This window comes from Pseudomassariella vexata, assembly GCF_002105095.1.
Source record: "Pseudomassariella vexata strain CBS 129021 chromosome Unknown BCR38scaffold_22, whole genome shotgun sequence".
NCBI classification, from domain to species: Eukaryota; Fungi; Ascomycota; class Sordariomycetes; order Amphisphaeriales; family Pseudomassariaceae; genus Pseudomassariella; species Pseudomassariella vexata.
In genome coordinates this window covers 349933-374168 of record NW_024467977.1, presented here as the reverse complement: position 1 = coordinate 374168, position 24236 = coordinate 349933, and the positions used below count along the sequence as shown (strand labels likewise).

The 24236-nt window shown below is 52.6% G+C and overlaps 10 protein-coding genes across 10 annotated transcripts; 5 read left to right on the top strand and 5 right to left on the bottom strand.

Annotated features, from left to right (window-relative positions):
* Positions 1–35: 35 nt before the first annotated feature.
* BCR38DRAFT_450871 (ankyrin repeat-containing domain protein) lies at positions 36–1087 on the top strand (the record flags this gene model as incomplete). Its single annotated transcript, XM_040861421.1, has 5 exons — positions 36–497; positions 556–581; positions 641–769; positions 830–932; positions 998–1087. Coding segments are annotated over exons 1-5 (331 nt in total), but the record flags the coding sequence as incomplete, so codon positions are not given.
* Positions 1088–1812: 725 nt separating this feature from the next.
* On the bottom strand, positions 1813–4418 carry BCR38DRAFT_414429 (TATA element modulatory factor 1 TATA binding-domain-containing protein; the record flags this gene model as incomplete). The annotated part of the gene is made up of 2 exons (XM_040858933.1): positions 1813–2772; positions 2832–4418. The coding sequence occupies 2 exons, from the start codon at positions 4416–4418 to the stop codon at positions 1813–1815; spliced, it is 2547 nt and encodes an 848-aa protein (XP_040710257.1).
* An 813-nt stretch (positions 4419–5231) lies between these two features.
* On the top strand, positions 5232–7206 carry BCR38DRAFT_450866 (ceramidase). The gene is made up of 6 exons (XM_040861420.1): positions 5232–5720; positions 5773–5920; positions 5971–6110; positions 6172–6376; positions 6432–6581; positions 6744–7206. The coding sequence occupies exons 1-6, from the start codon at positions 5595–5597 to the stop codon at positions 6923–6925; spliced, it is 951 nt and encodes a 316-aa protein (XP_040710256.1). The 5' UTR covers positions 5232–5594; the 3' UTR covers positions 6926–7206.
* Positions 7207–7435: 229 nt separating this feature from the next.
* On the top strand, positions 7436–8305 carry BCR38DRAFT_450864 (Prefoldin). The gene is made up of 3 exons (XM_040861419.1): positions 7436–7566; positions 7720–7886; positions 7966–8305. Exons 1-3 carry the CDS (start codon positions 7537–7539, stop codon positions 8138–8140), a joined length of 372 nt encoding a protein of 123 aa, XP_040710255.1. The 5' UTR covers positions 7436–7536; the 3' UTR covers positions 8141–8305.
* A 1394-nt stretch (positions 8306–9699) lies between these two features.
* On the top strand, positions 9700–11633 carry BCR38DRAFT_115799 (uncharacterized protein). The gene is made up of 4 exons (XM_040853425.1): positions 9700–10443; positions 10592–10743; positions 10811–11209; positions 11290–11633. Exons 1-4 carry the CDS (start codon positions 9783–9785, stop codon positions 11524–11526), a joined length of 1449 nt encoding a protein of 482 aa, XP_040710254.1. The 5' UTR covers positions 9700–9782; the 3' UTR covers positions 11527–11633.
* Positions 11586–13307, bottom strand: BCR38DRAFT_402341 (mitochondrial carrier domain-containing protein). Its single transcript, XM_040857771.1, has 2 exons — positions 12844–13307; positions 11586–12734 (listed from the first exon to the last, which is right to left on the bottom strand). The coding sequence occupies exons 1-2, from the start codon at positions 12881–12883 to the stop codon at positions 11740–11742; spliced, it is 1035 nt and encodes a 344-aa protein (XP_040710253.1). The 5' UTR covers positions 12884–13307; the 3' UTR covers positions 11586–11739.
* Position 13308: 1 nt separating this feature from the next.
* On the bottom strand, positions 13309–15198 carry BCR38DRAFT_450861 (Dor1-like protein). The gene has a single exon (XM_040861418.1). It carries the CDS (start codon positions 14782–14784, stop codon positions 13456–13458), a length of 1329 nt encoding a protein of 442 aa, XP_040710252.1. The 5' UTR covers positions 14785–15198; the 3' UTR covers positions 13309–13455.
* A 675-nt stretch (positions 15199–15873) lies between these two features.
* On the top strand, positions 15874–17000 carry BCR38DRAFT_461621 (DUF887 domain-containing protein; the record flags this gene model as incomplete). Its single annotated transcript, XM_040862548.1, has 2 exons — positions 15874–16353; positions 16416–17000. The coding sequence occupies 2 exons, from the start codon at positions 15874–15876 to the stop codon at positions 16998–17000; spliced, it is 1065 nt and encodes a 354-aa protein (XP_040710251.1).
* Positions 17001–17514: 514 nt separating this feature from the next.
* On the bottom strand, positions 17515–18257 carry BCR38DRAFT_414423 (uncharacterized protein; the record flags this gene model as incomplete). Its single annotated transcript, XM_040858932.1, has 3 exons — positions 17515–17848; positions 17971–18021; positions 18094–18257. The coding sequence occupies 3 exons, from the start codon at positions 18255–18257 to the stop codon at positions 17515–17517; spliced, it is 549 nt and encodes a 182-aa protein (XP_040710250.1).
* A 1780-nt stretch (positions 18258–20037) lies between these two features.
* On the bottom strand, positions 20038–23657 carry BCR38DRAFT_355692 (uncharacterized protein; the record flags this gene model as incomplete). The annotated part of the gene is made up of 3 exons (XM_040856970.1): positions 20038–20063; positions 20116–21942; positions 22028–23657. 3 exons carry the CDS (start codon positions 23655–23657, stop codon positions 20038–20040), a joined length of 3483 nt encoding a protein of 1160 aa, XP_040710249.1.
* Between the last annotated feature and the right edge of the window lie 579 nt (positions 23658–24236).

Below are 24236 nucleotides of genomic sequence, written 5' to 3'. Positions count from 1 at the left end.
CAGTGTAATGGTAGTAGTAACTCACAATGCAGTGGTGTTAGTCTGTCAATTAGAGGACATTGGTTAAACACCTCATTTAGTGCTTTTTCTGAAACTGCAGTCAAGTTGTGAGTTGCTTACAGTGGTGCTGGCTTGTTGTTTCATTTCGCAATACTCGATTCTTGTAACCGCATCCTACATCCCCCCAATTTACAGCTTTCAACAAACGTCGGGACGTGAATCCAAGGGCAAGAGCATTCAACCACTGCGACGCCAGTATCTCATTTCATTCCAGATAATTACCGAACTGGTCATTCCCCTGGTCATCTTGCCGCTGATTGATGGTTGGCGCGGCCTGTGGTTGCCTGTAGAAGCTCAGCAACACCCAGCTTCTTACAAATAATCCCACCCTCCTTCCGCAACTTACAAACACTTAATCGACCCAACATCAGCTGCAGACACAATGGACGTTGACCAGTCCAAGTTCGCTATCCATGCCGCCGCAAGGGAGGGCAAAGGTGCGTTTCTATTCTGATGAAATCGAGCGCATCGCTAATGTTGTCTCCGTATCTTTAGTCACTGTAGTCGAGTCCCTGTTGAACGTGAGTCTTCATCCTAGGACAGACTATGTTTTGCATCATGGCTCTAAAAGCCCCTGCAGGCAGACCCAAAATTAGCCCGCTGCAAGGATGAGGATGGCCGCCTTCCCATCCACTGGGCTTGCTCATCCAACAAGACAGACATAGCCCTTCTGCTGGCGAATCAGAAGGGTTTTGATCCAGATGTCGAGGTAGGCAGGGAAACTCTACCATGACGATGCAATAAGCACGTTGATTTCATGATGAAACAGGACGACAGCGGATGGACACCTCTCATGATCGCAGTAAGCGTCAAGAATTGCGAGAAGCTCGTCGACCTGCTCCTGAAGAAAGGAGCAGACGTGAACCAAACCAGTACGTATATGTGGCGAACCCTTTCTCTACCAGCCAAGATTCATCGCTGAAACTCATACCTATAGACAACAATGGCCAGGTAGGCTAGCCTGCCTTCTCCCTCCCTACTAATCCAAGGCTCAGATGAAGAATAGTCCGCCCTCCACTTCGTAGCCTCCAAGAACAACCTCGAAGTAGCCCGCATGCTACTGGACCATGCCCCACCCGCATCAACCCGCGTCCGCGACAAAAGGGGCCAATACCCGCTCCACCGCGCCGCCGCCATCGGGTCAGCGCCTATGGTCAACCTGTTGCTCAAGAACAAGAGCCCCCTGAACGCCACCGACAGCGCGGGGTATACGGCGTTGCACCATGCCGTTGCCGAAGGACACGGTAAGTTAGATAGCTGGACTGTTCCGAGACGATTTCTTTCTTGCGTTTTGGTCGGTAAAGGGTGCTGACTTTACGTAATGATAGGAGATACCGCGGTTGCCCTCCTGAAGGCTGGAGCGGAGACGGATAAGCGTGATTCGGATGGGTCTCTGGCTCTGGATTTGGCGCCGGACAAAGAGGTACGTTGCTTAGATACACGAAGGATTTCTACTGTACGAAAAGGTGGACACATGATAGATGACACGCGTGGTGACACTGAAGGATACTATTGCTCACATTTCATAGGTGCGCAAGTACATCGCGCGAGAAGCAGAGAACGAGGGGATCGACTTATGAATGAATGGCCATCAAAAGGGCCAATGAGTGAGGTTTAGTTCCACACCACACACACCACACCCGGCATGGCAGTGGCAAGCGCCTCTGTACACATGCCAAAAAGTAGCTTACGTAGCTTCAGTAGCTTCAGGATTCCTCTTTAGAGCATCCTCAATCAAGCAGCTCCCGCCTACTACTTGATCGTCCGTTCCACCAGATCTCTATACATAGCCTTAACATCATCCACGTCGGCCCTCAACTCCTCGACCAACTCGCTTTTCTCGCCCAGCATCTCAAGCGTAGTCTGGTATCTCTCGTTAATAACAGCAACCTCTTTCTCCAAATCCTCGACCTTTTTGGCCGACGTCTTCCCCGCCTCCACCTCCTTCATAAGTGCTACGATCTCCGCACGCGCCTCATCCCGCTGTCCGGATATCCGTGCTAGTTCTTCCTTAGCGGCTACTTTCTCGCTTTCCAGGCGCCGGATGGCGGCGCTCATGCGCTCTACAAGTTGCACCGAGGGGCCGGCGGCGATGGTGGACACGGACACCATGTCCTGGAGGACGTTGTGGGGAGATGCTGAGGTTTCGGCTCCGTCGAACAGGGAATCGTCGCGCTCTACGGGATGTTGGCGTGGTGAGCCAACCATTTCGGCCCCGAACATGGAGGGGGTTGTTGTTCCAGTTAGAACAGAAGAGTTTGAGAAAAGGGATGGCCGGGATTGAGGGGGCTGTTGTGAAGGCCGCCTCATCAAAGACGCGGGTCGGTCGATCGGACTATGATCACCGTTGCTTGACGGTGCCGAGGTCTTGCGCAGCTTCATGGGAAAGCCTTGTAACCCAAGATAATCGCTGCTGAAGCCTCTTTGCGGAGCTGACATTAACGGAGAAGCTGGCCTGCTGTTACTCCGTAGGGCAACTTCTTCCAACCATGGTCGGCGTTCTTGGCTCGTCTTGTCTGCATTTTCTTCCTTCCAGGCTTGCCTCTGTTTGTCAAAGTCTGCCTTTGCTTCAACGAGTGCAGCTTCAGCCTCCTCGGCTCTCTTCTGCAGCTTTTCGAGTTGCGACCGGTGATCTGAGAGATCCCGCTGAACATTGGGAAGGCTGGACTTGGCCTCTTCCAGTTCCTCTTCCTGACGTTTGGCACGGGCAGCCTGGTAAGCAATTAGCTCATGTCATGTCGTGCCACAGAAGCTAAGTCTACGGCACTTACAGTTTCTCGGGCCTTTCTTCTCATTTCGGATTCTCGACGCAATGCTTCATCCCTTTCTTTTTCTAGACTTGCAGCCCGAGCAGCCAGCGATGCCTCCATCCCTTGCCAGTTCTCACTGGCTATAGAATATTGGGTCTGTAGGGTTTCGATCTGCCGCAGCAGCTTGGCTTGGGCATCACCAACAGCACCTGAAGAAGCTTCTTCTGCCCTGGCTCGGACTGCCTCAAGTTTGCTCTCTAATATCTGTACTTCACCCTTCATCTCTAGCTCAACCGCCCGTGAACGTTCGGCTGCTCTTTCGGCCTTCTCGCGCAGCTCTGCAGCCTGGAGTCTCGCCCTATCTGCGACGAGGTTCTTCTCTAGCTCGAGAGCTGCTACTTGATCCTCCAAGTCTTTGACACGTTGCTGACCAGCCTCCCTGACCTGATCGTTGACTTTAGCCGTCAACGCCTTCGCCCGTTCCGATTCCTCTTGCAATTGCATTTTCAAATCGGAGATGGTTGAATCCTTGGAAGATGCACCGGAACTTGCCAGGTCCAGTTCCCTCTTCAGTTGACTGATTTGCTTGTGGCAGTCGTCGTTGGCCTTTCTGGACTCATCCACAATACGAGACATGTCTCGTAGGTTGATGATTTCAGCCTCGGCCTTCTGACGCCAAATCTTTTGCTCATTGAGCTCCTTCTCGTCGGCGGCGATCTGAGTCCGCAGCTTCTTGATAACGGCACGTAGTTTCTGCTCATTGCCGGCAAGCTTCTGGCCTTCCTCCATTAATTGAGCAACTTGTTGATCCTTCTCGGCGACCTTCTTCTCAAGGCTGCCTGCAGAAGCAGCCGAAGCATTCTTCCTTGCGGCCTCGGTCGCCTCGCGCGCTAGGTATTGTAGCTTGGCTTGAAGTGCATCAACTTGCTCCACCTGGCTATGCAGCTCCTCCTGATGCTGCAGCTGGGTATCCTCCAGCGTCTTCTCTAGTTCTTGTATCCGTTTCTCGTATAAGTCAAAGGACAACCCAATCTTTTCACTGGTCGCCAGTGATACAGGTACAACCTCTTCCTTTGGTGTTGGCGTAGGGACCGGCGCTTCCGGGACTGACGCTAGTTCTACAGATTCTGCGGGCTCTTCTTGAGTTGAGGCCCGAGGCGAGTCACCCGCGATTGAGTCACCATTTGTTGGCAATGCCATTGACGGCGGTTGGTACGGCTCCTTCTCGGTTGCTGTGCCGAGTTCCTGGGCTGGCGCCTCGTCCTTAGCGAGGCTGGATCGTGGGCTTTGGGAAGCCAACTGAACGGATGAGACGACACTCGCATTATCTGTACTGGGTCGAGGGCTCTGCTCGTTACTCGTCCTTGGCTGGTTCGATGTAGCTGCGTTCTTCGCCGCGACGGCCCGCGCCAGTCTCTCTTGCAGTCTGTCATTAGTTGACTTTCCGATGGTCGAGGCTGGTCTGGACGAAGCTGCGGACAACGGTCTTGAGGGCGCTTGCTGCTTCGCTTGCTCTTCTTCGGATAAAATGTTGTCAAGGCGTGCCTCGACTCCGGCGACAGCCTGTGATAGAAAGGAACCCCATCTTGAGCCTTTCGGAGCTGACATTGTGATCGCAATTGGGTATTACTGAGGTTGAACAGAACTCCCAATTCCCACTTCAAACTAAAAGGAACCCTGTGCAGCGGTCTGTTGGTAGATTCGACGGCAATGGCGGCGCATTGTAGGTATAGAGGACAGCTCAGCGGAAGATTCGGGTTTGGGTTTGCTCGGCGGCCGTCCCTGTGGCACTGCAACAGAGGGGCGGGTTTTGTGTCGATGTAAGGTACCGTGATGCCGCAGTAGTCGTTTGTCTAATTCGAAGTGCGACTGTGTCTATGAAACCAGTCCTTCAGTATTATTACTTTCCCAATGGCAGCTGCTGTGAGGAGATTGAGAAGCCTCCAGCCTGTGACAAGAGCAACGTCAGACACACCCAGCTTCCGTAGCGCAAGGGAACCGAGAACGCCGTACGTATTTAGGTAGTTACTTGAGACTACAAGTAACCAAATCTTGACCAAGTTGACACTGACGCAGAGTAGGTATTGTGGTCACTAATGTGGCCGGCTATTTTGGGATATCGCGGGAAGGATTCTACGAGCATACTTGGGAAATTGGCTCGAGGCGCAACATTTGACGACGCTTCAGACACGATACAAAAAAGTATGATTAGTTCGGCCGCTGTTGCTGCAAATTAGGCTTGCCGAGCACGTCAGCGCCCAGGCAACTAGCTCACTTGAGCAGCTGCAGCTCGGGGGCGGGGTTTGGATAAATGCATACTCGATCAAAATGCAATATTTCTCGATACTTAATCGCAGTGGGGTTCGTCTGTCGTCACTTCTTGCTTCCCAAACAGGAATCTTGAAAAACTGGCCGGTATTACGGGACTGCAGGAGCTTGTAAGCATTGTAACTAGCGACTCGTTCTGCTTCAAAATGTCATCTTGAAAATTACTTCCTTTTCAGCATACAACCCATGTTCACATCAAGTCAAGCACAGCCAAAGCGATGATCTAGCTTCACCCATCTGCGTCCTCCCTGTTCTCATATGAAGTGCTTTAAATTCAGTAGAATTCCATATTCACTAATAACGGACAGACGCAACCAATTCAAAACCACATAAACCAAAACACCACGGGTTCTCGTTACACTATTCTATCCTTCGCTGCTTCTAACATCTTTGTTCGTGCATGGAAGAACGACCGCATATCGAACCCGAAAAACGGCTCGACGGGCTGCCACAGTCATGTTTGAGGCTCTCAGCTTTCCGTACCACCCGGCGCAGGATGGCTTCTGGGGTGAGAAGACTTCTACCCTGAACTTCTGCGAGGAGGATTATGTAATGAGCTACTACTGTGCCGAAGTCTGCAATGTAGGTACCTGATCCAGGAACTTGGGCCGGGTATGTGCTAATCTGGTGGAAGACACTCACCAATTTTCTCTTCGTCTGGCTAGGCACCAGAGGTATCCGAGGGTGTACCAAGAACTCCCATCCTGCTATATTCGTCGTTGCCTTCATTGGGTATATGGTAGTCGGTATAGGCTCGACGCTCTTCCATGCCTCCCTGAAGTGTATGTTTGCCCGCTCCTGGAAATGCATCATGCTTTTCTGACACCAACAGATCCTATGCAACTGGTTGACGAGCTTTCCATGATCTATACGACCTGTTTTATGTGCTATGCGACTTTTGCATACCGCAGATCCACTGGTTTCTCTGCATTGCTCGGCATCGGACTTATCGGCCTTGCTTGGTTCATCACAGTACGTCCCAGGATTCACCCCGCCGAAACACTGGCATTGTGACGACGCTTACGCTCCCCAGGCATGGTATCATAAGACGAAGGACCCCAAGTTTCACCAGGACGCTTACACCGTGTTGACTGTTACCGTCGTTTTTTCCAATATGTGGATAATGGAGCGACGGGTACGACCAGCTCTAAAGGCTCGCCAAGAGAAAAGACCTGCCGCCTCTTCAGTTCCACCAACCGATGTCATTATGAAGCAGATGTGGCACATGGTGGCGACAGGTAACGAAGGGTTCATCTAATTGTGGTGATGTAAGCTGACACCGCCTATTACTAGGCCTTAGTATCTTTCTAGGAGGCTACTTGATCTGGGCGCTAGACAATGAGTTTTGTAATACTATTCGTGGATGGAGACATCATATACAGCTCCCCTGGGCGGTTGTGCTAGAGGGCCATGCTTGGTGGCATTTAATGACGGGTATTGGTGAGTTCCCCCATGATCATATCCTTTTTCCTTGTGAGTGAACTCCCTGCTAACGGTACATAGGTGGTGAGTTATGCCTTTCTACAATTTTCTAAGCTCGGGTTGCAGCGTCGTTTTGTATGAGGTTTATTTGGTGTATTTTCATGTGAACTGACCTGCTTTTAGCATACTACTACATCACCTGGCGCATATGGATTCATCGCTGCCTAGATGGCGACGAAGACAAATTTCGATTAAATTGGCCGAACATGTTCAGCATGCCGGACATCGTTGCTGTCGACCATATTAGTCTGAAGGATGACAAGAGATCGAATGGTAGGGTTACGAATGGAAAGAAGTCGCTATAACGACGTGCTCTATGGCCTTAATAGAGGTCAGAGGGGGAACCAGGCAGCAAGATCAAACATTAGGTCGGGGTTCAAGTGGGCAACAGATAAATAGCGCATCCAGGTGAAATAACTAACTTATACCGGGTCTACTCACCTGGCTGCGGGTCTTGATGGAACTTCACTGGCGATTAGAATTTGTGATAGAATCGCAAGGCCTTTACGGTCTTTGGGCAAGTCGGGTAGAACTGTATGTATGTGTATGCCATGATGGCACCAAATTGATGAATTCTGAAGCACTCATGGTGTGTGCCGAGTACCTGATTTTGAAACACCAAGAAAATAGTCTCTGGGATATGGCCTAGAATAACCTGTTGGCTTTGATGAATCAATTGTGTAATTGTGTTTTCTTGTTCATGCAGCTTTCAAGCCACGCATTTTCACCCAGCCTACCTAGTAGCGGCCCCTTTTGTCTTCAAACTCAGAGACTTGGCCCGTGCCTTCCTCGACCGATAGCTCCAACGACGGCATCTCAAACGCTGCCTTGACAACTCACGATTACTCGAAGCCCTCTTTCGCCCTTCTTCTTCGTTGCCACACACATTAAATCTCATCGTTAATTGAGAGTCAAGATGTCTATATCCAACGAGGCACTGCAAAAGGTGCGTGTGTGTTGCACGCCATCATCATCATCTACGCATGACCGTTCCTTCCCGCACTTGCTTGGTTGGGGCTATGCACATGCTGAGAAACTCGAACCAATCCTTGCTCATGGACATTAAATTGAGGCTGATGCGAAACCACAAAAATCACAGCTGGTGCGAGAAATCGAAACACAGGCCCTCGTGGCCCAACAGCAGATCTCGCTCGTGCGGACACAGCAGGCGTCCAAGCAGCGGGAGCTGCGCATGGCGCAGTTGACGCGCACCGAGATGTCAACGTTGCCACCGGATACAGGTGTTTATGAGGGTGTTGGGAAAATGTTGGTTGGCAGATTTACTACTCATTTTCCCTTCCTCTTTTTGAGGATGATGATGCTAATTCATGTGCGCGTGGAACAGGTTTGTGGCACTACCCGTGCCCGTGCTCAAGGAGAAGTTGGATGGCCAGATCAAAGATGTGCAGAAAGAGGTCGAGGGACTAGGAAAGAAGTTGCAGTCATTAGAGATCACGCAGAAGAATAGCAAGCAGCATATTGATCGGATATTGGGAGGTGCTGGCGCTGCGGCTGCTTGAGATGGCTCTGGGATTCTTCTGTGAGGGCAGGCACATGTGGAACGCCGACTTATTTGGCAATGTTGTATCCGGCTATGGCGATGAGATTACAACAAGATTTTTATAGGCGGTGTCAAAGAAGCAGGCTACACATTGCGGGTTGCTACTGTTGTGCAGAATCGATGTGATCCAGAATTTTGGTGTTTTGGGGCTTCACTCACGTGCACTAATGCCCAATTGTGAAGCGTTGATGAGGTTCAACAGGGAGATGAACGTCGTTCGAGCTACTATTGTCCGAGAAGCTTAGACGTTTCGTCAACTGCTCCTTACTGTAAAAGTGTAGACAAATTTCATATGCGAGTCTACAATGACGCAAAATCATTTCTAGTCTTGAATTGATCGGTGGGAAGATAACCAAGCGGCCAGATGCATGGCTGCACAAAACGCTCAGTTGAGTTTAGCAGCTTATGAGTGGGTCAGGACGGTGTGATAGGCTGAGATTTTAAAGAGGGTTGCGGCTACTTAAAATCATGTCTACTGCTCTACCTGTCTTTCAATCCTCGACATGGGCACCGAATCCAACTGTTGCACAATTTATTGCTGTTGCAAGAGATCATTTCTCCAATTTCCCGACTTATGGAGCTGGAAACAGGGATGCCCAGTGTGTCCGCCGAAACAGTTGGACGGGGACTGAGAACATCCCAGCCCTATGAGACGACCGCCAAGGCATCGCACGATTTGAAGCTAAAGCACAGCCAGCTCATGTCGCTGATGGGGCACCTTTTCAAGGACCACAGCTCTACATACGTGCGCAGTACAGCAAACACATACCCTCCTTGACCGCAAAACCCATCCTCTCAGAGCTGCAGCAGGCTGACCGCCAAACACGCATCCACAGTTTCGGGTGACAGAACGTTGTGCTCGGTCGGGCTTTGCTACTTGGTTGCAGACCCCCTGCCTAACTTGACCCCTCCTTTGCCCCTCCATCCTAATTATGCAACGCTTGTAGGTTGGGATGGCCGGCTACCACCATCCTTCAGCCGTTCCTGCGGACTGGGGGACGGCTTACACTACACCAAACCACGCAACCATGACCCATGTAGCCCTTTTTAGCCCCCAAATCCTTCCGTTTCGATCGGACAAGCACCCTATCATACGTAACGCTAAGCCGGTCTACTGAAGCCAGGTACCCCAAGCTGAGCATAGCCGCCTACACCGGCGCATACTCAAACTCGACGAGGTACTCCTGGCTTAGCACCTGAAGATATGGAATGACCCCCGTACGGTATTAACTACCTGGTCTTTTAAACTTGCTGTGCTATTTGTTCATATAAGCACTCAATGATTTGGAGGCGGCATGTGAGTGGCGCCGGACCTTTAATGCTGGCCGGTCTTGTCCAGCAAGACAGACTATGCGCATGCAGGTTGGCCGCCGTGACAAGTAAGATGAAGAAATGGTCAGCACCCCACTCTCACTCATACCGTCAAAAATGCTGACGGCCCCCTCTACTTCCTCTTCCCACACTTTGATTCTTTTTTCTCGCGAACTCTACTCTGAGAAGGAGATCTGTCTCAAAGCGTCACGCTCCAATATCATACGCTAAGAGCTCAGCTTCATTGAGTGAGGTTTGTGGGGCATATCTGATATCGCGTGCCTCTCACTATGAGTCACTATCGAGGCTACCCTTCGGACGATGAGTCGGACCTCGACATTCACGTCACTCGTCACCGGGGCCGTTCGCCAGCGCCGCCACCGGCACGGGCGCCCATCGCGAGCTATGTCGCGCCTCGTCCTCGCTACTATGAAGCTCCCGATCGTTTTTTGGTCCCTGAAACGCATGATCGTGCCTTAGTCATGACCCGGTCGTCGTCTCGGTCCCGGGACCGCCGCCATCGCCGTCACTCAAGCTCGTCCAGTGCCCGCAGCACGGCGCCGGCGACCCAGTCTGGTCCTCCCATTATCATAAACAACCACATCAACAACCACTCGGACTCAGACTCGGAATCCGACTCAGACTACCGCCACGGCCGCCTACAGGTCGCGAAGAGCCACCGGTCGCACTCGCGCGGAGGGTCTTCCACGTCCTCATACCAGTATGAGCGTCATGACCGCCATGACTACCATCGTGATCATCGTGACTACCGTGACCGTTATGTGCGGGAGAAGGAACTGGAAAGGGAACTGGAAAGGGAGCGGGAAAAAGAGCGCTCCAAGGCCCGTGATCGCTCTGACCGGGAGAAGGAGTTGGAAAAGTTGAAGGAGAAGGAGCGCGCTAAGGCCCTGCAAGAGTATGAGTTTCAGCGCGCACAGAATGAGCTGAAGGGTAAGAAGCCTCAATACCCCTTTTCCCCTTTCCTGTCGGTTGTTCCAGGTGCGGTGGAATGCGCAGAGAAGAGTCCCGAAGACATGACGATGTGGCCCTCCTGAGTCAGAGTTCCGAGTATTGATCGCTGACATCCGTATTTGCACAGAAATGAAGCTCATGAAGCAGATTGAGAAAGAAGACAAGATTCGTAACAAGACGTACGAAGAGGAGCGCGAACTGCGTGAGGCCAAGAAGGAACTAGATGAGATCCGACGGAAGCGCGAACGCGAGGACCAGGAGCGGCGTATCAAGCAGAAGGTTTGTTAACCCCCTGAAATTTTGCTGTATATGGAAAACCTTCATCTAACTTGCATCCTTCCACTAGCTCGAGCTGGAGCGCCTGCGCAAAGAAGAAGAAGAGGCTGCCGAGAAAATGCGTCGCGACAAGGAGGCCAAGGCGGCCGTCGAAAAGTACAAGAGGGAGCAGGCGGAGCGGGAGCTGCGCGAGAAGACGGAGCGCGAGCAGAAGGAACGCGAGTACAAGCAGAAGATGCACGAGCAGCTGCTCAAGTCGGGCTTGGGCGAGAAGGAGATCGCCGCCATCCTGGCCGGAAAGAAGATTGAGAAGGAAAAAGAAAAGGAAAAGGAAAAGGAGAAGGAGAACAGGAAACCAGAGGGTCCCCTGATCGTTGAGGATAACCGTCCAACGTACACACGCATGGCACGGAGACATCTGTCCATTGAGACGCTGCGGGTTTACAATATTGATTACCAACTTGATGTTGTAAGTCATCTCCGATCCTTTCTTCCTTTTTGTGTTTGTATTTGCATTTGCACATTTGCTGACGCGGTAATACCCACCAGGACCCCGAATTCGTCATTATCAAGCGGTGGGTGACGGAGGGCGAGCAGGACATGCTCTGGCGGCACACCAAAATCCTTCGCGAACAGCGGTCGGGCAAGCTCGTTATGACCATCGAGGACAAAAAGAAGCACCACCACCTCGGGGATGATAATTTCGAGTGGGTGCGCAAGAAGGAGCGCAGGAGGAGCAAGTCGCCATCTTTGCTGATGTATCTGGCCGGGGCGAAGCCAGCGTAAAAGTGGACAGCAGTGGCAGCACAGTGATTTCATGGTTGGTTGGCGGGATGATGATATATCTTAATATATATACTAAGGCGTTTGTATGTAACGGATTTTGAGATTTTATAATGCTTGATGATTTTCCGAGTTGAGAATTTCCCCTCCACTTTTACTTCGATCCGGCAGGCCTGGCCTTGGCTTTCGTCCTGGAGATAATCTAATATGTTGTCGTCACAAATGCCCCTTGCCCTCTTCATTGCGATGATTATTCCACGTAGTTTCAGCCCTCCGGATTAACTCCTCGTACAACATCCAAGCAAGCGCGGAACTCATAGCCTTCCGGGCCATGCGCAGCGCCAGCCCGTCGTACAGCGACCGGAACCCTTCCTCGACTACCATGCGCCGCCCCGCCTGCAGCGTGTTTGTATAGTTTAACGGCTGCAGCTGGATCCGCGTCTTAATGGCGTCGAACGGGTTCGTAAGGAATGAGCATGTTGCACTTGCTAGGGCGCCAGAACTGAAATTAATAGATGCGGAGAGGGATGTCTTCATGGCCCTCATATCATGATTCTTGCCGTTGTGCCCATCAGTATCTTGCCCGTCTTTGTGGAAGAATGAACTGAGCCGTTTCTTGAATTGCTCATAAAACAAAACGTATAGCCCAGCGTACGGCGCATCGCGGACGGCCGTCGCTCCGAACCCGGCGAAGAACCCGCGCAGTCGCTCTGTTCGGTAAATGTCCGTTACTGCCCCCGCGAGAGAGGTGTACGCGTACAGGTTCGACTCGTAGCGCACTTTGATCACGGTTAGGGGCATCAGGACCATGCCTGCGAAGGCGCGGGCCACCGCGCCCGAGGCGAGGTTGGCAGTGTTGGATAATTTCGGCAACGACGAGCTTGACGATGAATACCCCCTTCGTCTGCCTCCCCCATCTTTACCGCCGGCGGAGACGGTCAGGGTAGACAAAGGAGCAGCGACATGTTGCCTGATCGTGTTGAGCGTACTAAAGTATATAGCTGATCCGAAGCCTGTGCGCAGCGTCGAAGGAACGGTGCCGCGCCAAAAGGCCGAAATGGCGTTGGGGGATCGCTGGGCGATGGAGCGGATGGTGGACAGAACGGATTGAGAATCGGATTGTTGGACGCGGGTTTTGAGTAGGTCAATGGGTTGTAGGAGGATGGCGCTTAGCGTGCCGGAGCCGAGGCCGGCGGCGAAATGGAAGGCTTCTGTTTTGTGTAGTTCGTTAGATCATCGTCTTGGGATTTGTAATGTTATATGACTGCTTTTAGGAAAGACAGACAAGCTCAAGAGAGGACTAAGAAAAGAATGAAGTACTTGACGAAGATGCATTGGAGGAGCGGGAACCATTCGACATTTCGTAGTTCTGGACGGGTGCCAGAAAATGGGGATGAGGGGGTCCTTGTTCTCTTTCAGTCGTCCATACGGCTGTTATATCATGTAGCCCGTACACAGACCGACGAGCTTCTTGTCCGACGGCGCCATTAACAGTCGCAAGCCACGGGTGCAATTGCCGACTTATTCGCGGAGAATTCGTTCAACTCCTTCTCATGATGAGGCTGACTTTTTTGGGTAATAAAGTGGTCCCGATTGTTCGGACGATGCGGAAAGCTCTCCAAGTGATGTCATCAAATGCAGGACTAATCAACTTTGTTGGCGGCGCACTTACTTAAGCCAGGTGCAACTCTTAAATCGGTTCTAATTGAAGTCGGCTAAATAAAGGTACGGGATACCTAGTCGCTGGCTCGGGGTCTTTTTCTGAAAGGGTAAAAGTGAAAAGTGATTGAATTTGGACACATCCAATAAGCCATGTAGTCCTGCTAGTAGATTCGTATAACGGCATGCAACGCTTCATCGCTGGCAATCAAACCACAATTACTGTTCAGTGACGACCTAGTCTGTGGTAACTGTTACTCATCCATTTTTCTATCAAGCCCTTGTAGAAACTACCGGTGAGCCTTTATTCTTACCACCCACAATAGACTCCAACCGCCCAGCCATAGCCTTGTGACGCTTGACTACTTCCACCCATTCATCCTCCGCCTCCTCCCCAACATCCAAGCTCGCCAGCAGAACCCCAAAGTCTCCCCCGAGTCTACCCAGACTACCAGCACAATAAAGCACTTGAGTCAGCAGGCTGTCCCTCGAGGCCTGATCTTTCACATTGGGCATATACACCCTCAAAGTCTCCATGAGCATCTCCACCAAATACAACGGAAACATCGACAGGGCCGACGGGACCGGCTGCAAGGGATCCGACTCCTTCGCCGCAACTCTCATGCTACTCTGCGCGTTGGACGCCGGGGGGAACACGCTCCTGAACATGGACACAATCGCAAAACTCTGCTCCCGAAATATCTCGATATACCTCTTGAGATACCGCTCCGTCTGCTGGCCCCCCGACCAAGCACTCCCCGCCGCGTTCTGCTGCTGTTTGACCTTCTCCTGGTCGGCCAGCTCCCTCAGCGGCTCCAGCGCAGCTAGCATGTTCATGAGCGTTGCCAGGCGGCACACGAGGAACAGAGCTCCCAAACCACCGCCGTTTCCGGCTGCGCCGGCGGGGTCTAGGTCCGGGATGACGCGGCGGAGCCAGCTGATGGTCCGTAACGCGGATGCGAGTTTTAGACTGGGCGTGCGCAGACTCGAGATCAGATTCGTGGCCATGGTTTGCATTGCCTCGTCCGACTGGGTTGACACGGAATTGACCAGATGCGAGTCGGGATACAAGGATGATAGCCGTCTGATGTGTCCGTTCAGGTCGAGAGCCGAGGCGTAGTTCGCGGCCGCTGTGGAGGAGCCACTTGTGACGGCTGATGAGAGGAGGGTGGGCAGGTCCAGCACGTCGACAAGTCGTTCTACGTTCCTCGAGAGCAGTAGAGCTCTCTTCCGGGCGTTGAGAATCTCATTTTCGCCTGACTTGTGATATGTTGTCGAGAACCGCACTGCTTCGTTGTCCAGCCTCGGTATTGCGCTCTTGAGATCGGCTGTTGAGGCAGCTAATGCAGGTAATGCAGTCCGTAGGTTTGCATGATTGAAAGCGGAGTCTATGATGGATTTGTGTGACCGTTTGGACAGGGCTTGCAATGAGAGGAGGAGGGTGTGCGAATTCTGAGCCAGAGTTTGTGGTTCAGATGACTCGAGTGCGGAAAGGGGTGATGATGCCAAGTTGGACAGGTATTCCAGGGCCACGGGGTCCGCTGTTCGAGGCCAGTCATCGCCTGAGGAAGACACCAGCAGCTCATAGAGAAGGTCAGCCATTTTCGCAAAGAGAAACGGGAAAATGAAAACGGATAAGGTGTTAAGCCAGCTTTGGTGCTCCCACTAATCACCGTTGCAGGAGGTGTGCATCCATCCCACGACGTCCACGCTTGTCCTTGCTGTGACAGAACAGCAATTATGTTGCTCTCAGTGCTGTGTTTGTCCGATGCAGGCGTTTGCCGCTAATGCAGTCCTCGGGTGCCTTTGAAGTTTGAATTTTGTACAAGCAAGATTGCGATGGTGTTACCTGAGTTGTGTGCTTGAGATATGAGGCTCTGTACTCTGCGATGCCAGAACATGGCCATTCGAGCTTCCTTCAGCCGTGAACCTCACATTGGAAGCGTCTCCAGCAGTCCAGCTTCGTAGTCGGCGTGGGTATCAAGAACCAGCTGTCCGAAACGGCAAGACGGCAAACCGGGTCTCCAAGCAGCCGCGGACCCCTCCCCGCCCCGCATGCGATTGGGGATCTTGGGATCCCCTCCCACCAGGGGTCCAGTTCGTGTCGCAAGCGTCCCAACAAAAAAATTGAGCGACAAGTGGACGTCCAGGTCAGGACTATATCAGAAATAGGAAACTGCCTACCTGCAAGACGCAGGACTCGCGACTCTGCATAGAAACTTTAAATACCTAGGCCGCTGCCAGTCTGAATTAGGAGAACGACATTTTTTTTTTGTTTTCGTTCACTTTAAGCTTGGACTATTACAGCCCGTGGCGTGGCCAGTTGGTTCTCTTGACCAGCGCTACCCCAGGTCTTCCTCTGGAGTCATCCTTGTCACGCGGGTGCAAGCACGCGCTACTTGATACTCATCAGGCTGTCAACCCATCTGACTTACAACAATCCGCCTGAGTAGGCGCCAATTATAGCACTCTGACGATATTAAAAAGACTGGAAGGACTTCCAATAGACCGAGGCTGGTGTCCAAATCTGTAACCATCCAGCCGTGAGCGTGAGTGCCAGGAGACTTCAGCTTCTTGAGGCTGATCGCAAAATCTCGGAGCCCTCGCATAGACGTCACCGGCACGAATCTTGACATACTGCGATCCGACCGCACATCTGAGCGCGATACGGCCTCAGCTCGAATCGCAAAGATGCGGGACCCATTCCCCATCTCCCCGATTCCCGCCCTCTCCAAGGCGATCCAACCATGGGCCGACTACCTCAATCTCCCGACGCTGCCCTTGCACATCCACGAAGTGCTGCTGATCGCCGCATTCTACCAGAGCATCATGATGGCGGCGCCCATATTATCGACCGCCGTCTTCTCGACCAGATACACGAGCCTGTCCCGGAGCAAGCGGCTCAACTGGAATGTCCACGTCGTGTCCTTCGTGCAGAGCAGCATGATCAACTGCTTGGCGCTCTGGGTCATGTTTACGGATGAAGAACGGTGGAATATGGATGTGCAAGAGCGCGTGTATGGGTATTCTGGCGCTGCGGGTATGATTCAGGCTCTTGCGGCTGGCTACTTTCTGTGGGATTTTCTCATGACGATTACGCATATGAATATCTTTGGGTTGGGCATGCTTGCACATGCTATTAGTGCTCTGTGTGTGTACTCGCTTGGGTTTGTAAGTGCAATCAATTCATCGACTTAGCTGGGAAGGCTGTCGGAGACTAACAAAGGTGCTAGCGACCATTTGTCAATTATTACAGCACCACCTTCATACTGTGGGAGCTCTCCTCGCCTTTCCTCAACATCCACTGGTTTTTCGACAAGCTCGGCATGACGGGGTCCAAAGGCCAGCTGTACAACGGAATCATGCTCATCGTCACCTTCTTCTCGTGCCGCCTTGTCTGGGGCACCTACTCATCCTACAGAGTTGCGAGTGATGTATGGGCGGCTCTGAACAACACCCCGAGCCTCATACCGACCTCTGCCGATGTTGTTCAGAAAATCTCTGTTCCAGTTCGATATGAAACAACCATGCAGTTCGCCTCCGAGTCTTCCAGCATCCCCTTGTGGTTGGCTGCCGTTTATATCGCGGCCAACCTGACTTTGAACTCGCTCAACTTTTACTGGTTTATCAAAATGATTGATGCAGTGCGCAAGAGATTTGATTCGAAGAGACAGAAGGAATCAGAGAAGGAGAAGGCGGATCAGGACGGAGCCACGGCGACCGGTGTAGATGGGCCGGCGGAAACAAAGGGTCGCCCTCGCAGGCGGACGATACTCGACGGGGAGGGACAGGATGATGAACCTCCACCGGGGATTTGAATGAATGTTTACTACATGTAAGAATTGGTGTTGACGCTGGAGGCCGGGCCACACATGTAATCAACTTGGTTGTAGAGCGGTGTGTATGAGAAGGCACATATTTACCCCCCGGTCCATCACGTACGATGAGATACAACCGGGAAACATACGATATGATGGCCGCCATGTGGAATGGCAGCACGGTGTCCCCAATAAGATGAATTACACAAGCAACTCCGCTTCAACGAATCGAAAAGTCACAGGTCACAGCGATTCTCAAATTTACCTGGGAGAAGAACGTTTAGATATTGATAGACATAAAGTGTTGTTATCCAGGGCCTGCCAGACCCAGGGCCCTACGAGAATCGATGACTTGATCATCAACTTCCAACTCAGATTCATCATGGCCGAGAAACGCTGTCATGATTCAGCAGGCCAATGTCAAACGAACGCTCCTAATTTGCAAAATAATAAACTGGGAATGGCCTTTTTTCCTCAGCAAATCTCGACTACTTCCCTGTCTTCCAACAATCATTTAGTCGTCATCCTCCCGCTCTGTAGTTGCAGCAGGAGCTCCAGGAACAGCAGGCGTAAACGCCTCTTCATCTTCCTCCTCATCATCCGTTACCGCCGACACAGCAGGCACTTGTCGACGATTCCGTCTTGCTCCACCCAAACCACCAAGCAACTGGCTCAACCCATCTGCGCCTCCCGCCGCAGCATTCCCAGTAGGTGTCGCTGCCGCGGCACCGCCACCGGTAAGGCTGCCGAGGAGCTGGTCCAGACCGCCTGTGGGTGTTGCGTCTCCTGCTGCGGTCCCACCGGTGAGACCGCCTAGGAGTTGGTCCAGGCCGCCTGTGTCGCTGGCTCTGGGATGGAAATTAGCTTGGATTTCTTGATTGCGGTGGTGATGTTATAAGTCCGTGCGGTTCTGGGGAGGAAGAAGGGAAGAGGGAGGGAAGGGAGAAAGGGAAATGAAAGGAGAACTCACGTCCCGCCTGTCTGGCCGCCTAGGAGGGAGGAGAGATCACCTGCTGCTCCACTGTTTGAACATGTCAGCTGCCCTGTCTCTTGTACGTATTCATGAGAGAACAAAGATACCGGGTGAACTCACCCCGTAGCCTCGGGAGCAGGCACCGGAGCTCGGGGCTGGAACGCCTTGCCCGGCTCGACGATGCTGACTTTGGTGGGGATGAAGGACATGGGCGCCGGCGCCGCGATAGTTGCCGTTGAGAAGAGGGCGGCGGCCAGCGCGAGTTGGAAGGCTGTGAAGTGCATTTTGGTAGTATTGACTGGGTTACAATAGGGAGAGTATAGAAGGGAAGGGGGTTTTATTATAGTGGTGAGTAAAGAGAGTGAAGGTACCAGACAGCTGATAGAAGAAAGTAGATAGCTGAAGAAGAGAGCTGGCTGAAGAGATGGACGTTTAAATAGGCGGGATGGGTAGAGAGGAGGAGGAGGACTGATACATGTATCCTGTCCCTCTCTTCTCCAGACGATCCTCCCACCTCATACAAGAATAAGAGCATCCATTTGATATTCGTCGAACCACCTACCTGCCCACCTACCGTCCTAAGTATATGGCTCGTCAAGGATCCCATGGACGGTCACACATATCCATCCCAACAAGCTGAGCGCTGTCTATCTATCTGCTTCGTTCTTGGCCCTCGTCGATTATGGAACACGCAAAGACTAGATGAAGCAAAAAGAAAACCAGCATAGCCCTCTCGTTTCTGCTGGTATTATGCGGATGAAGATTGCAGGGTTCAGGGAGCCAGGAACAGTGGGTGCTGGTATTGCATTAAGTAGCCATGTTGCCGTGGCTAATTAGGGTATCCATTTGCATCCCCGTTGCAGAACAGAATGGAGCAGGGAAATAACACCGTAGAACATCATAGTGAAGATCACCAATGCAGAGAGTGAGAATCCGGGGAAAGATAGCAGAAAATGGCGACGAGAGGGGGCCAAGGGGTTACTCAGGGGGTTGTAACTCCTTGGTATACGTCGAGTACTTGCCGGCGTGCACGTACATGCAATTGCAGCCTATGGGCCGATATAACGTATTGTTCCGCTGCCTTACTGATAAAATCGTGTGACATCAGTCACCTCACTCCTGTCGTTTCAAGAACATCCAAAACCGCTCCAAACGAGAAAAGCCATCTGAACATCCGTCGGTACTGTTTCGGATCATCTTTTTTTTTGCAATGGGACTTTCAAGATTCTCAAGTAATTATGGTGAGCAAATACATTGTCAAACCTGGGAATCTGCCGCGTTCATCCTTCCCCTGGTTGCCTGGGCTAATTGGCGAAATTCCGTGTGAGATCAGAGTTGTCGCGTCACTGTCAACCCCAACTTGAAAGGACGGAAAACTCGTTGCTCATGCGTCAATGCTAATTGCCGTTTCTTGTCTGCGGGGGTTTCAACGGTAAAGAAATGACATTCGACGTACTCACCATTCGTTGATGACCTCATTGTGCCTCCCAGGGATATTTCTCATGCATTATGCAGATCCCGCCCTATATGATCAACGAATATGTATGATCAGCCGCATGCGCAAAGGGGACCACCAGGGATGTCTCTGTGCCGACGTCCCAGTATTGGATGGACTTACGGCTGCACCGTAATTGAATGAAGGCTTATAAGATGGTGTGTATTATGCTTCACTAAGTATCCAATAATAACCTCACCTTCCCCATGGTCGTTTTTTGGTCTTCCACGACTCTGCCTGAACAGTTCACTATGTAGTGTTGTGTACTTTAGAGTAATACGCATGCATTTTAAAGGGCAAGCTTGGGAGCGACAGTTACGGAATTGGGTGACAATCGTCATCCGAGCTCACAGCTGATCTCCCACCGACCTACTGCCTCCGATCCACCCAGGCCCCAGCATGCCGAAACCTTCACGACGGCCCGGATGGTACAATCAATCAATGCCCACGTTTCAGACCCAGCACCCTGTCTGAAGCTCAGTAGCGATGCCCAAACGTTCATTCTCTCCTCTCAAACCAGACCGTAGATCAGCGTAGTACAGAATTAACTATCACCACCGATTGGATCATCAGAAACCAAAGGGATTTTGTGGAGCTATAACAGCAGGTTAGAGATCGCATTGCCTTGGGAGGGGGCTTAGACTTACTTGCATGTGCAAGATTTGCCCGGCGGCCAGTTGCCTGCGGCGCGATCTTGTCCGCTACGCCGAAACGCACCGGGGGTGCCGGCCCAGTCTGCTGCGGCTGGAGAGGAGCCGGGGGCGGAGGTTGGGGGGCCTGCTGGTTGTTTATGCCGGGGTTGAAGCCTATACCGAATCCTCCGCCGAAGCCTGTTGGCTGAGGTTGCATAGACTGCTGCATCGGGGGCATCCCCGTCCTTTGCGGTTCCAGGGCAGGCGGTAAGAAAGAGTTGACGCCCGTGGGCTGGGGAAATTGTTGACCCGCGTTGAAGCCACCGTGAAACCCGGTAGGTTGGACCTGGATTGACGAGAACTGGCTGGCTCTGGGGTCGGCGAACGGACTCTGCATCTGCGGAGCTCCCGTAACTTGTGGTGGCATTTGGAACTGGTTGGGTCCCCCGAATCCGGTTGGTTGCGGCTGGATTCCCGTGGGATTGTAACCCATCATGCCCTGACCGGTTGGTTGCGGCTGGAAGCTGCCCATGTATTGCTGTTGCATTCTCTGCTGGTTCAAGTCGTTCAAGCTTTGGCCGGGCGGTGCAATACCCGTCATTTGTGGTTGCAACGGAGGCGGAGCGAACCCGCTCGGTTGTGCCGACTGAGGCGCAGACAACGGACGCGCAGGTGGAGGAGGCACCAGCCCGCCTTGGCCTTGGGTCATCTGCGGCGCCACTGGCCTTTGCCGGTTGCCCCCCAGTCCAAGGTTCAGTGGCTGTGCTCCAGTAGGCTGCTGTTGAAGCCCAGTTTGTTGCTGAGCAAGTCCCGTAAAGAACGCAGGTGTGGCCCCTGGCTGTTGAGCTGCTGTAGACTGAGGTTGTATTTGAGGTGCTGGCTGTGGAGGAGCTTGGATGATCTGGGGTGCGCTAACCGTAGGTTGGGCTTTGATGGGCTCCAAAGGTTGACTGAGTAACGACAGATCTAGCATGCCTTGTGTAGGCGGCGGTTGAGACGGAGGTGGAGTGGCAGCTTTGGGCTCTGGAGTCGGAGCTGGGTTTGTTTGAGGCTTAGGCTGCTTAGAAGGCTTGACATCCCATGCGTCATCATCAAACCCACTAGTAGGCTTCGCAGCTTCTGAACGGCCTGCAGATGGCGACGGCGTAGCGGACTGATCCTGACTAGAGTCATTCTTATTCGAGAATGCCTTTGCATCAATCGTATCGTTCGTTTGGACCGCTGGTGCCGGACGCCCTTTTCGAGTATTGTTCCGTAGTGTACCACCTGGGCCCGAGAATAGCCCGCCGCCGCTGCCCTCGCCATCCTCATCGCCGGCAAAGCTAACACCTTTCTTCTTGCCGTCACGTCCATACTTCTTGTCCAGAAACCGCATTACCTTTATGATATCCCCTTCGCGAAGGCCAAGGTTTCGAAGCACACTAGCATCCACATCTGGTAAAACGCTCTCGTCCATCGAGTCTTTGGCAAAGGACTGGGCATAGCGTTCGCAAAGACCAACTGCCACGTCGCAAGATAAGAAGAACTGAAACCAATCGTAGTCAGACTTGGGCTGCTCAATGGATGCGCCGACTTTACTAGAGGCATCCCTCGTTGCGTTGACCTTTGTCGTATTCGCACGCTTGACGTCGGATAGGGGCTTGTCCTCGTCCAAGGAGATACCGGTCATGAGTTCGACGTACTCAAGATCTTTAGCGGACATCTTCGTTATAGGGACGGCAATCTTGACGCCGTTCATTTTGTGCAGGTTGATCTTGCCATCTTTGATACCGAGAAATTGCGCTTCCACGGTGAAAGACTTGGACCGATCCGTCCAGGTTCGGACCTTGGAGCGATCGGGTTCTGGCATGGTTGGTCAGCTTGCAAACCACTGAAGATGATGTTGTGTTTTTTTGAAGGGGGCGGTGGTGGGAATTAGATAACTTACTCGCTTTGTCCGAGGAGGAGCGGCTTCCGCTGCCTTCGGCACGACCGTTTTCGCGTTTGCTTCGCTGCTGCAGAGAATTATTATCACTGGTCCCGGCCGACAAACTGCTGCTTCTAACAGGCAAACGCAAACCAGGTCCTACCTCAGCTACTTTTTGGTCCCTCTTGATAGCCTCTTTCGTTAAGCGCTCCTCTTCGAGACGATTCTGTGCGACGGTCGACCTGCCTGCATTTACGCCACTCGAATTCGCCGGTGGACTGAGGACCTCTGTGACTTCGATGTAACTGCTGGGAACGACGCCTTCCTTGCCGGTTTTGAGTCGCCGAACCTGCCACCACTCTTCACTCTTGGCATCGTCGACAATCAATACTTCGTCCCCTACTGCTACTGTGACTTCATCTTCTCCTTGCGCCATGAAGTCGTAAAGAATAATGCCCTTCTTCTGACTATTCCGGCCGGTTGCGGCCATCATGACCTCGCGTAGACCTTCGGCTCTTACAGCACCGGCAAGCTCGCCCAGAGCACTCACGATTTCTTCGGCAGTATCTTGGGCTCCGGCGTGAAAATCTATGCTCCTGCTTGGCCGCACCAACTCCAAGAACACGTGCTTGCCTTCACGAGAGTAATGCGTCATCTTATCACCAGTCCACTCGGTACTCGGCCCGTCGCTGGTTCGCTCGGGCGCGATGAATATCTTCCCTGTCTTAAGATTCACACCGAGCGTCGTGGGCATCTTTTTCTTCTTGCCCATGACCGATACCATCTCATTGATGTTGTACAAGTGGAACCCACCTGGCGCAATCTGGCCCGTGTCGTAACCGGAAGTGTAGTCATGGTGCTGGTCGCTCCTACGGGCGCTCTGCGTTCGCGCTGGGGAAGTTGGTGCGGTTTGTTCATGCTCGGAGAAGCTCGTCGGGGCTCGAGGACGTGTAGGCAGCGCAGGACTCGGTTCGTCATCTTCCTCAGACAAGTATTCCTGTCGGGGTGCCGGAACGGCAACGGGAGGAGGAGCGGGAGCCCGGCTCGAGGTTCGGCCTTGCATAACATTGGCCAACGCGGAAGCGGGCGTCGCCACAGCTGGGCTGCTCGTTTCGGAAGCAGTGGATGGCTGTCGGGTTGGTAGAGGCGGACTAAGCGGCTCTTCTTCCGGCTCAACGGTAGCTGGAGGACGTGAGGGTAGAGCTGGTGGCAAGGGCGGTGCTTGGGGCTGTGGCTCTGGCTCCGGTTCCGGCTCTGGCTCCTCGTCCACTGCGTCGCCCATGTCGATGTAGTTTGCCGGGACGAAGCCATACTCGCCGTCCAGCCCCACCAGGATCCAATCGGGGTCTGAAACGTCGAAGACTTGCAACTTGGCATCTTCCGGGAAGGATAATTCTTCGTCGGTCTGGCGGGTGTATTCGTAAAGGGCGCGAGCTTGGTTGACGGGGGCGGCCTCTTCTATGTAGTTGTTGGGAATGAGCCCCGTGGGCTCGTCGTCATCGTCGGCAGTTGCCTTCTTCTTTGCCTTCCACCAGTCGTCATCCTGGCTCTTCTCAAGAACGTAGAGCAGGTCGCCTTCGTTGATGGCAAGTTCTCCTTCGGAGGCAGGCGCATAATCGAATATGGCCCTGTATACGCCAAGGAACCCCATGGCTCGTTGGCGCAAGTACCGGTTAAAAAATGAGGGCGGCACGGGTCCTAAGTGGTTTTGCAAGGCGATGCCGGGTAGCTGTGTACGGCTAGGCGCGTCGATGTCAAATCGATCAATTGATTAGATGTTGGGCTACAGGACGGGTGCAGCACCACGAGTACGAGGTACCGGTCGAGATCGGGGGGTTTGGGGGAGGTTTAAATTCAATTCACGAATCACTGTCGCCGAGTCACCAGACGCACACATGGTACATAATAGTGAAAGACAGATTGAAATGCAGCTTCAAAGAAACCAAAACCGCGGGTTAATATCGAGCGAACAGTGAGATTAGGAGACAAGTCGACTTGACGATTTGATGGCTGGAGATTGGAGATCACACTTCCCGTGGACGTAAGTGTATTAAGTGGGTCCAAGCTGGGTGCTCTTGCCAAGATTCTCCTCAAGGTAATGACGGATTTCCAGGTCGTAGAGTGAAATATTCAACTACCGAGGTTATTGAAGAGTAGGAAGTGCTCCCAGAATCAGTCCCCTTTGCTCATGCCCGGGTGTTGTAACATGTCTTTGGATTCCTCCTTATGC